General features: G+C 35.5%; 1 protein-coding gene across 1 annotated transcript; it reads left to right on the top strand.

Moving 5' to 3' along the window:
• Window positions 1–10,113: 10,113 nt before the first annotated feature.
• On the top strand, window positions 10,114–10,988 carry LOC115242539 (the record flags this gene model as incomplete). The annotated part of the gene is made up of 2 exons (XM_029818926.1): window positions 10,114–10,239; window positions 10,319–10,988. Coding segments are annotated over exons 1-2 (710 nt in total), but the record flags the coding sequence as incomplete, so codon positions are not given.
• Between the last annotated feature and the right edge of the window lie 2,470 nt (window positions 10,989–13,458).

Raw genomic sequence — 13,458 nt, 5'->3', positions numbered from 1 at the left:
TGTGTTAAAAAATATATGCCAGAGGCGGTCAGTTCGTGAGCTGCTTGTTACTTCACACTAGATGAAAATTGCATCTGTGTTAAATAATATACAGAGGCGATAGTAACGTTTGACAACGACACAAACGTATAAATGTGGTCCGTATATACGTTTGTGTATTGTAATGATATTGTAAATATGTATGTATAGAAACTAAAGAGTTAAATATTATTATATGACATATTTTTTAAATATTTAAAATTTCTTATAGTACTTCTCATTATTTTTAATCATTTGTCGGAAAATCGATACATTCCTCGTACAATAAAATGTATGATTTTTCCTTTTGTTATTTCCACACGGATATTCCTTCTTTCAAATCATCGATTTAAAATGCATTTTTACGTGGATTAAAAACTTTAAGTAATTTATATACGTATCTTAATCATAAATATATTATATAATAGATATATAATAGATAATATATCTCATACAAAAAGGCTGAAAAAAACATTTAAGGCATAGCAAGAAGCGACAATCGAGAAGCGACTTGTGAAGCTACAACATATGTAAAAACCAATTGATTTGACCGGGACAGATTTTCCATATGATTAGTGCGGGGTTCTTTATATACGTATCTTAATCATTAATATATTATGTAATAGATATATAATAGATAATATATCTCATACAAAAAGGCTGAAAAAAACATTTAAGGCATAGTAAGAAGCGACAATCGAGAAGCGACCAAGCGACGTGTGACGTGTACCGCCCGGTCTTCGTGCCGGCTCGATAAGAAGGAGAGAGACAGAAAACAGTATATCTGTCCTCTTCTGCTATCCGAAGCCAGCCGAAGCGCCGAGCTCACACGTACGCGGTTTGCGCTTGTGTGCGTCATCCCCTCCACTACGGTTGCGTGTTGCTAGCGTGGCCATTCTGGCATCACTGCACACGATCCCAGTGTTCTAACGCTCCTTCCGAGACTAGTGAAAATTTAACACACTCCGAATTGGAAATCCTTAATCAAAAATTAGATGAAAAGAAAAAAACGCTCAAAGAACGCGCCAAGCTATTACAAGCCAAACAAGAAGAATTAAAGGTTTTACAACACAAGATCGAACAAAACAAGAACGCTAATACTGGTAATAATCCATACGAGTCAATAATAAAGAATTTGCACGAACAAATCTCTACTTTAAGCTCTCTGCCCAAACAAATAGAGCGATTAAATCGACGCATTGATAATATTCAACTCTTTAATCAACACACAAATTATCATGTTGACCTCCCTTCTACACAAAATCCTCCTCGCAGAACTATCCCCTCAGATACAACCTCCCCGATCCGCTTTAACCCTGTTGTCAATACACGGATTTCCTCCTTTCGTTTTAATACCCGGGGTACCCGGGTACCCACTATGCAAAACCGATAGTTACGGCAGTGTAGGGCTACCTGCGCCCTTCCCCCCGGGTACCTGACAGCTGTAAGTTGGTAAATGAACAAGGATTTCCCCCTCTAACATTTCCTGGAATTCCCCTCGGGTTTTTACCTGAAAAAATCGGCGTCCCAACGGACGAATTCTGTAGCGTGGTTTCATTCTCGAATGAGATCTCGACAAGTATAGACGAAATTAGTATAGATGAAATTTCTATTATTTCCTACACTCACGAAATGCTTCGATGACGCGAATAGCAAAAGTGGAAAGAAAATTCGTGTGGAATGCTCGTGTATAAGCCTGAGATACCCGGGTATTGAACAAGCGTGTTGTCAACTTTGACCCCCGATAAAAAGAATAATTTTTAAAAAAATTATGGCTCAAAGCGTAAATCGATGTAAAATGATCCAAATAACGAGGATCTGGCCAGGCTAAGGCGTATTTTGCCGGGAAATTGAAAAATTTTTAATGAGAACACGAAAATGGGTACCCGGGTACCCGGGTATTGACAAGAGGGTTAAAGATACAGTTAATTCTATTCCTAAATATGACGGGCATAAAATTTCTGTCTTTTACTTTAGTAAAATGTGTGAACGAGCCCTCAAGTTAATTCCATGTTACCAGGAATATCCCTTGGTACAATTAATAATCAATAAATTACAAGGTCATGCCTATGCTGCTATAGAAGGTATGGAGTACAACACCGTTTTTAAATTAACAAGAAGGTTAAAATGAATTTTCGATCCTAACAAATCCGTAGATCAGTATCTCAGTGAATTAGCAAACATCTACACAAAACCTACAAAAATATTTTTGATTATATAGAAAGAATAAAGGAATTACACAGAGCTATAATTGACGAAGAAACTAATGCCGGTAGATACATAGACGAAACCACGAAAAATAGCATTGAGCATAGCGTAGCTACAAGTTTTATTAATGACCTTCCTTCCGATCTTTTAATTAGAGTTAAATTAGAAGGATCTTATACATTCGATAGAACTTTAGTGTCCGCAATACAACTTTCAAAAATTTTAGGAGCAGGAAACGCGCGAACTGCGCCACTTTATAAATCCAATATCCCTTTTCGCGCTGACTTTTCAAATAAATCGCGACCCTCTTTATAAAACCACTTATTCCGGGAATACGTGGACATCCTATATATATACAGGGTGTCTCACAACCTCCGTAAAATACTTTATTAGCGTGTTCTAGAGGTAAAATAGAGACAAAAATTCTAAAAAAAAATTTTGAAGCTGCAATAGCTTTTGAGTTATAAGCGATCAAAGTTTGCCAATGATATCGCGTAAAACTCGCGCGCTCAGGCCCGTAATTACACTTACACGCGTACCGATCTGTCATCTGTTATTGATTTTTTCAAGTCAGGTGATATTGATTTTTACTGCACAGCTGATTTTATTTTCTCGTTTTCTATGTATTACGCTGTGTATATTACGCCTACGTCGTACATTATGGCGATAGGCTAATATTAACAGATTATAAATCTTATACGGAAAACATTTAATTCTTGAATAATTTAATTAAATATTCAAATAATTAAATAATAATAATAATAATAATTAAATTAAACATTATAACATTAATAATTAATAATATTAGTAATTTTATTTAAGAACAGATATTTATTATAAAAGAATATAAAAGATTTAAGAATTTAAGGAATATACCAATGTAGTACAACTCTTAACTGACGGCGAAGGACTAACTGACGCTCGCTGCTGCTCGTCCTTTTATGCCCGGAGAGTAAAGGACGCCGACAGAAGAGTAGCGCTTATCTTTTCGGACTCGCGGCTACCCTATGATCTAGCCGCATACGTCAAAATCAAAGAGTGCGCACGCGATAACAAAAATCTCTCTTAGCGGCGGCTCGCTAAACGATTCGTCGCTACTTTATGATCTAGCCGCAATATCGAATGCGATACTACGCATGTCGGTACATATAATACGTACTTAAATCCTTCATGTATGAAAAATAGTACATGTATGAACGAAGGAAAGTCATTTAAAGCAGTGAATCGTTAATATATTAAACAGTCTTTTTGTTAAAGCAGCGACGAGTTGGTATAGAAAAGTATATATACAATTTTATGTGTTAGAAAATATGCGCATTTTTTAGAAAAAAAGGAAAAAACAAATATATTAAACTAATATAAGTTAATAAAAAAAAAGGATGTAAATAATTATTGGAACATGAAGAATATGAAAATAAATATCAAACTATTTTACGTTTTATCTTCATATATGTTTTTCTAAATTTTCTTCCGTTCTTTCTCTCGTAATTCTCACACTTGCTTGGGCAAGCCACTTTGACGCGTATTCAGCAATGTCGCTATCTGTTATGTCTTTATGCGACATATGAACAGCTTCTGTAATATATAAAAGTATTATTCAATATATATTTTAAATATTAGTCAAAGGAAGTATAACAAGATGTCTGAAAATTCCATATACAGCCATGGTATGAATACCAACTTGAACAAACGATCCCCTACTATTTTCCTAACAACCACATTATATTTCGAGATAAAAATAGTAGGGAAACTTTTGCTCAAGTTGATGTGTTCTATTTGTATATTTAGTTGTATTCAAAATTTTCGAACACTATATATTCTCGTATTTTTGCCAGATCTTTTTAAATCGAATTAAATAATGTTCGTATATCTGTAGAGGTATATTATACGATGTATATTGACGAAAAATACGTAACATGTCATTGCATGCGTTTTGAGTAATATTATGAGATACTGCCCATGTACCCTAACAGCACATGTAGGTTCTGAGAATGTTCGGAGGATATCGCAAAAGTATATTGCGTACATTCTCAAAACATTTGATATACGTACTACGATATACTGAGTACATACTGAGAAAGTTCCTATGTCCCACTTATTATAGTTCGTAGAATATTCTGTGAATATCTTTTAGTATATTTTAAGTATATCTTTAGTACCCAGATAGCCAAGAATGTTAAAATCACGTTTTGCCAAAGCTTTGCGACAAGGTGTGCTTTAATTCACCCTGTATATTGATAATTTACATTTACACACATATATATTTTATTACTTTAATTACTTATTATATCCCTTCTTATTTTACTTATTATTATTTATTATTTATTATTTTTATTAGTATTTACCTTAATTAATATATAATATTAATATAATATATATTAATATAAAAATAAAATTTACTTATTAATATATTTTTACTTCAATTTTTTTAAATTTATGTTACATAAAAAAACATGTATGGTCATTCGATATAATTTATAACTTTTATTTTCTTATATTATTATTTCAAAAATTGTTTAGTACACTGAATAAGTTTATATTTAAGCGTCTAACGATGCCTTTTATATGTACATATATGATTGAGCAAAGGACAGCTCATCTTTCCCGATCAGTGTACTCGCTTACCACGTAGACTAACCAGGAGACCGTTTTTCAAGTAACAATCGGTCTGCTACGCATCGGGCCTTTGTCCGGTGCGGGCCGGCCATCTTGCACAATCTTTTCGCTCGCGAAACGCATTGTGCTGTGTTACTCTTGTCAATGTTCTTTGGCGTATTCTGCACCGAATCATCCCAGCGCATCGCTTCTACCTCTCGCCATAACCTAACAAACCAAATGAAACCATGCCGCCTCCGCGGGATAGAAGCCGGTCACCCGTAAAAAAAAGGCTTTACCGCCAAGAACGATAGTGATTCTGAAACGCAAGAAGCAATTCTAAATATGATTGCCAGCTCTGTTCCTCCACTGCCATGCGAGTCTCCGGACAGCGACATGGAGATCGAGCCAACTCAAGAAAAATATCTCACTTCACAGTCCAATCAGGAAAATAGTGTCGATAATGAACCCTCCTCGTCCGCCTCTAGAATCTCAAAAGATGCAAGCGACCAAGGCTACACTAGTTCCTCTACCCTCAAGAGACAGTCTTGAAAAACTCAAGACGAGGAAAATTCAGTTCCAAAAAAGCTTAATGCTTCGAAGCAGATCCCAGACGCTGTCTTAGCAAACAGATATACCAAGTCTTCACAAGGACCTTATGAAATTGTTGTTACGTCCATAGGATCAGTCAACTCTTCCATCCACCCTCTCACAGTGGGCCGTCTTCTCAGTTCCACTCTCAAAAAGGATATAACAGAAATCAAGAAACTAGGCTTCTCTAAAGTATCAGTCCAACTTAAAACGCGGGAGGCGACAAACAGTCTAATCAATAACCCAATCCTCAATTCGAAAAACCTAATTGCCTATATTCCTTCTTACAGAGTATCGAGACAAGGAGTAATAAGAAACGTACCACTAGACCTCGCTGAAAATACTATCAAGGAAGAAATAGACAGCTCGGTCGGGATCATCTCCGTGCGGAGGCTCAACAGAAAGATTATTGATCCATCCACAAGATCGGTGAGCTACTCACCCTCCAAATCTATCGCAATTACTTTTGAAAGTCAGACAGTTCCGCAGTTCCTCTACTTGTATATGGTCAGATATGAAGTTTCTCTCTTGATCTCCAAGCCTTCTCTCTGCTACTCCTGTTATCGATATGGACACATAAAGTCCCAATGCAGAGGGCAGCCTCGATGTATCCACTGTGGGGATAAATCCCATGATAATACCTCTCCTTGCCAAAAAATAAACCAACCCCCATCATGCATCAACTGCAAAGGCTCTCATAAGACAAGTGATCCTTCCTGTCCCGAATGGCTCTTACAAAAACAAATTCTCGAACTGGCCGCGCATAAGAATATTCCCATCCTAGAAGCCAAAAAAACCATCCGCGGAAACAACACCAGTAAACTTAACCACATTGACTTCTCAAACTTTCCTGAGCTAAATAACTCTCCCACCCTATACCTCTCCATCCCGTATACCAACTCCTCATACCACTCATCTCCTCCCACTCCTTCCCCGCAATCTTATGCAAACATCGTAAAAAATCTACAAACGATACCCCCCAACCCATATCACTTTTCTTCTTCTAATAACGGTGCTCCCTCTTCGTCCTCCTCTTCGCCTTCGCATCCTCACCCCGCTGTCAACAAAACTTCACCTTTCCCTCTTCATTCTAAACAACAACATAACCGTAACCCCTCCTCCGGTACCAACCAACCCTTCCCTCCAAATTCATATCTTATCTCTCCGGACGGTCGTCTCCCATCACATCCCAACGGCATCGCCTTCCTCTCTCCCCCTCCCCCTCCCCATCCCTCTTCTCCGACCTTCCCTCTTCCAATCACTCCCCTCCTCCTCTTAACTCCCCCGCTCCCCACTTCTTTCCTCCATCCCCAGAATTCCAGCCATCTTTCTCCCCTTTGATACCACTCATAAAGACCATTCTAGAAAAGATTTACCCACTCCTAAAAGCTTTTGGGATTCAAGACGACCTATTTAAAATCCTCCAAGATCTTGACAATTCTTGCCTTCCCACACCCACGCTTCCTACTTCCTATGGTTCAATCTAACAAAAACGCAGCTTTAGATTCCTCTTCTCCCATCAAAATCTTACAACGGAACTGACACTCCTTCTCAAATAAAATTGACTTGCTCAGATCAATTACAAACGAATTCGAATTCGACATCATCGAGCTATCTGAAACTTGGCTTAACCCAGATTCAGTCTTCTCTCTCCAAAATTGACGGCCAGGCCTTCATCTTCACAGGAGAAACTTTAGCTCTGCCAAAATGCCCCGACTACACACTCGATAACAAAACAGCAAACTCTTCTATTTCTACCGTTTCTCGAAGTTTGGGCGAAACCTTACTTTCTGCAAAACCCCTGAGTGACCTAAACTATCTCACCTGCGAAATCAAGGAAAGACTCAGAGCAGCCATGCTTTTGAATTGCAATGTTTCTGTAAATTGGATCCCTAGTCATTCGGGAATACTAGGGGGTGAAACGGCCGATTTACCCGCCAAAAGAGCCATCCGCACGGGGAAGCCAGTTTCTCAACCCTTCCCTCACAGCGATTTTCACTCCTTGGCTCGTACTCACTGCATCTCTTCATCAGTCCGCGCTTCGACCACTCAATCCAATCTCAGAGGCAAACTAAACCTCAACCTGCACCCTTCCTTCTCTCCCAGGCCTTGGTTTCCAAAGCTTGGCCTCGTCCGCGAGGAAATAGTCACTGCATGCCGCATCAGAAGTAATCACTACGACCTACACGCCAGTCAATATCGCTGTAACATCACATCCTCGCCTGAATGGGATCGCGGATACTCATCTCAGGATATAAAACATACTCTAGGAACTTTTTTTAGACACCAAAATCATAGACCTTGCCTGCTCAAGAAATTGGAGGAAAAAACCAAGAAGCCTCTTCCTTTTGACACATTCGACCCCCTCTCAATACCCTCCGCTGGAATCATCTCATGCTTGGCCTCTTTCTTAAAAAAAAAAAAAAAAATATGCAATCTGAATATCCGAAGATATAACTCGACATAATCTCTGCAGAATTCCTGCAGAATCTCTGTCTTCACCATACATCGACTTGGCCGAATGGGCTAGTGTAGTCGGGCCCGGAGCCATTCAACAGAAGAAGAAGAAGAACTAAAAAGATGTCTAAGAGAAACCTGAAAGACTACTAAAAAATATCTAAAAAAATCTTTAAAGTGACTAAAAAGATATCTAAGAGAAGCCTTACAGACTTCTAAAAGATGTCTACTATTAGCCATCTTATTTTATCATTTTACTGATAAAATCATAATAATCATTTAATAATTTAAATTTTACTTATTTAAAAGTTATTTACTAAAAATTATAGCAAAATACTTTTACCTAACTTAAAATCTTCCTGTTTTAGTCTTTTTATTTGTTGAAATTAATTTTATGAGGTATTCACGACCAAAAACTTTTGTCATAAATTATGAAAATTATTAATTACAGCAACTATGAAGACGTTAAAAATCATATTATTTTGTGATACTTCAATTTTTTTTATCCAGATCTATTTATTTGATTTTTCAAGCAATATAAACATAAGAATTTTTCTAAGTTTTAATAGTTTCATACTACTATTGTACAGCGAAAAATCCTAAAAAAATAAGATAGCAATAAAAATAAAAAGCTTAATAGCTGATGCACCAGCTCGAGCTTTTGTTCTTAATCATAGAGGCCATACATCTGGAAAACCATGTTCAAAATGTAAAGTTTCAGGTATACGATGTGAAGGCAGGTTTACGTTTGGTGGTATTAATCATCCTCTCCGAACATATGAAGAATATATCAAGTGTATAGATGAGGATCATCATAAAGATGGCAAAAGTTCATTGTCAATGTTACCTATAGATATGGTTTCACAAGTTCCTTTCGAATATATGCATCTGGTATGCTTGGGAATTATGAAGAAACTTTTATCCGCATGGATATGTGGTAAAAATACACGTTTTTCAAAGTTATTGAGATATTATAGCAAGATCCATTGCTATAATATCTCAAAGATTAGAGAATCTTAAAACATATTGTCCATCAGAATCTGCAAGACGTCCTAGAGCAATTCATGCATTTACTAAATACAAGGCAACAGAATTTCGTCAATTTCTGCTATATACAGGTCCAGTAGTAACGTATGGTGTTCTGAATCAACAAGTATATACTCATTTTTGTTTTTGCATACTGCCATAAGAATATTGGTATCCACTTCACCGTCAAAAGCATATTTAAACTTTGCTGAACTTGTTCTACAAAAATTTGTTGCTCGATGTGAGAATCTTTATGGTTCAACATTCATTTCATATAATGTGCACGGTCTTCTTCATCTCACAAATGATGTGCGGCGGCTAGGCCCCCTTGATTCATTTTCTGCTTTCTCATATGAAAATAATATGTCAATTTTTAGAAAATACTGTAGAAAACCTAACTTTCCTCTTCAACAGTTTTCCAATAGGATGGCAGAGATGGAAGCTCGTGAAACAAATTTACATCGTACCCAAATTCATTTTTCCAAACTCATTGATTCTTCTACGCAAGTATGTGCAGCGTATAATGGAGGTCCTCTTCCGCCTAATGTTAATCCCAGCAGCTGTCAGTATCGTAAATTGGTATTCAATGGAGTTTTGTTCTGTTTGGATATACGCAATAATTGCAGTATTTTACACGATGGATCGATTTGCCTCATTGTCAATATCTTCATGGACAAAGCCATATATTATTTGGTTGTAAAGAAATTTCAAAAGGTAGATTCATTCTACGATGTTGGTATTTCGTCTTCAGAAATTCAAATATATAAATGTTGCGCATTAAGTAGTGAGATTTTTTGTATCCAAGTAAATCAAGTACGCATCAAATGTTATAAAATGCCTTATTGGGGTAGTTTATCAATATATTATAGTAGTAGTGATGAAGATGAGCCAGAAGTTAGCGAGTATGTAGTTGCTGCAATTATACATACAGATGATCTATAAAATAATAATACTGCATTTAGCTGTTCTCTTAGATATAATATGCAGGAAGGAAAATAGAATCCACACGCACAGGATGATTAATAAAATACAGGTTGGTATAATTGTTTCATATATTTCTTTTATTCAGCCTAATTAGAATGGAAATGATAATTAAATTTTTTAAACATTTTAGATGCTCTCTACATTTCTGCGTTTGACAAAACAGGAATTATTTTTAAAACATAAAAATATATATGTAAGTATACGAAATGTTTAAAAATTTGCTTTTTCTCTGTTTCATTTGCTATTTTTTATAATTTCATTTCATAAAATAATCAATACGATCCAATTTTTTTACTTTTTTAGGAACTGTTTTGCATATAATGATTTTCTTGACTGCTCTATACAACGACTACTCTACTGGTTTCTTTTTTTAACTAACATTTGAATCTATACTTTTTTATTTTACTTTATAATTAATATCATATATATATATTTACAGAAAAAAAAGATATGGAGAAGGAGAAACGTCCCAAACGGACTGTCATCAAACCGCGACGATATCAGACGACATCTTCGGACGAGGCGGATTCAGGGAGAAGAACATTCGTGGAGCTACAGAGCAACCAATTAGAAGACGATATTGCTGAGTTACGGGGAGTATTAGAAAATAATTCTCCCGATATTGATATGCATGCTCACTCTAATCATTCACTTACTTACACACCTTTAATTGATCACACCAAACATGCCAATAATACACCACACACTAGTGACACAACACATTTATTGACTTATACACAACCAACTGTCAATCATACAACACAAGCATTCTGTCCCAATGATACAACTTATTCATTAGCTTACACACAACCATTAACTACTAATCACACAACACAAGCACCTTTCATGCATGATAAATCACAATCATTATCCCACGCACAAAACTTTCATCATACAACGCAAACATTCACACACGAACCACATGCGTCTGTTACTCATACACAAACACACACACAACATATTGGTAACAGATTAAATACATCATATAACACTCAGTTACACACTTCAAATACTTGGCCGATTGAAATTCGTCGCCTGCCAAGCCCTGCACCATCATCATCGCGAGCTCCAGGAACAGGAGAATTTTATGATATGAGACCAGAAATTCAGTGAGTATACATTAAACAAAGAAATTTTTATAATCGAAATATATTGTTGCGTCCCTGCGGGTCGATCTAAGGCGGTTTCATGAATCTGCTGTATTCGTCTCCGGGAAAACGTTGCTAAGCGTTGTTGTTAAAACAACGGCGGACATCTTGGGAGAGATCGGCCATCTTGAGTTTCGCGACGGATGTCATTCCGGGCGGACATATTTGAGATACGATTACCGTTATTACCCGTTCTGTGTTCCTTGTTTAATTGTGTGTTCTGTGTTATTATTAAAGTTCCTTTTGTTCTTTTAAATCTCTCTCTCTTTCTCTTTCTCTCTCTCTCTCTCTCTCTCTTTCTCTCTCTCTCTTTTTGTCTTTCTCTTATATGCGACTATATATTTCACACAACAATGAGAGCCAAAGAGAGATTAATGTACATCAATTATATATTATTTTTTATTGTCTTACTTGTCATTATTAAATATGTCACATTCTAAAGATATCAAGATAGAAAACGTAGTAATAAAAAAAAGAAATATTGTGGTAATACATTAATTCTAAACGAGAAAAAAAACTTTTTTAATTATAAAAGGATGATATATTTGGTGTATAATAAAATGAAAGTAATGCAAGTTACAAAGTAATAATATAAAAATATTTTCGTCTCCTTTTTCAAAGCTTAGCGTTTGATTGTAATATTTTAGCTTTTTTCTTTCGGTATTTTTCATCGACCGTACTTATTTTTATGGTAATATTTATGTCTTTACATATTGTACTTTTTGACTTACTTATATAAAAATATTATTGTTCTATTTAAAATTAAAATTGATTGCACATTTTTTAACATTTTTTTTATTTGTTACAATGTTTTTCTGTTTCGCATCTCTTGAATATAATATATTTAATAATGATAAATGAAAAAGAAAACAATAACAAATAATGTATAATGTTTATTTCTCTTTTTAATAAGTAAAATGCTCTGCGGCATGCATGCAGCTGTTGTCATATGGAATAAATAGTTGCATATGAGAGAGGGGGGAGGGGGGGGGACATAAAGAGAGAGAGAAAAGAGAGAAAGAGAGAGAGTAATGGAATTAGACTAGAAATTTAAAAAGATGGTGAAATGAAGACTGAACATCATTAGTAAAAAGAGTTAAAAATTTTGAAACAGACGGAGAATTGTCCACTAATTTTTAGCCATATTGTTCATTCTGTAATCTTTTACATTCCGCAATATTGAAAACTAGCAGAAAAACAATTTGTCGATTGTTGTAGGCATACAGGAAGCGGAAAAGAAGATGACAAACAAATGAGGACAAAAGGGGAAGAAGGAAGAGAAAAATCAATCGGCGATTTTCAGCGCCAATCGGCACTTTTCATTGGCCAAAGCGGCACTGAAAAGTGCCACATTTGAAATTATCGAACGATGAAATTCGCCTCGATTCGCATATCATATCGGTACTTTTAAGTGCCACTAACGGGAAACCATCTTTTTTATATTGGCACTTCTCAGAGCCATGATTTAAAAATGCTCTTTTTGTATATGGATGATTCCACACCAAATCGGATAAAAATCAACCATTTTAATCTCGTATTTTTTAAATTGATCGAAACCTTTTTTACATATGCACGTGAAAAAAGTTTCAATCAATTTAAGAAATATGAGGTTATTTTTATTCAATTTGATATGGAATCACCTATATATTTGTGTTTATATTAAAGAAATATTTTATTTTAATGTTTGTGTTTGTTTTAATTAATGTATAAATAAACTAAAATTTTATTAATTTGTGTACAATTAATTTTTAGGGTGATTCAAGACTTCTGCGACAAACTCTGGGAAACGATAAATCTCACACAAAAAACCATTTTTTGTGAAGCAACCAATGTTCTCTCATCCGTCATTTAGATGCTATGCGATTGCGCAGACAAGAGTCTTAATTAGGTGACATTGATTACAATTAAGATGAATTATTTATTTATTGTTTCAAGTACACTTGCAGACAGCTTACAGAAGGTATTTAAAGAATCTACCCTAAATCTGCTTGCATTTTTTGGCATCAATGTACCTTTGTACCTTTCAAATAAATGAGCTACGTAGATGACAGCAAGAGACCAACTATAGCGCAGAGTGCAATCAGAAGTTTAGGGTAGACACTTTGAACACTTTCTGTAAACTATCGCAAGTGTACTTGAAACAATAAATTTTTCTCATATATATAATTCATAATTATAATAAATGTCATCTAAGACTTTGTCTGCGTGGTCGCATATATATATATAGCTTCTAATAAACGACGCGTCAAAGAACGGATTGTTTCACAAAAAAAAAGTCCTTTCTCCGAGATTTATCGTTTCTCAGAATTTGTCATAAAAGTCCTGAATCACCCTGTATATAAAATTACCACAAATTTGCTATCATACCGTGCATGGCAAGGTTTGTCCTATTCTTGCCACAAATTTGCTATCATACCGTGCATGGCAAGGT

The sequence above is a fragment of the Formica exsecta genome, unplaced genomic scaffold, assembly GCF_003651465.1.
Source record: "Formica exsecta isolate Colony F162 unplaced genomic scaffold, ASM365146v1 scaffold603, whole genome shotgun sequence".
Lineage (NCBI taxonomy): Eukaryota > Metazoa > Arthropoda > Insecta > Hymenoptera > Formicidae > Formica > Formica exsecta.
This window is presented reverse-complemented; position numbering and strand designations above follow the sequence as displayed.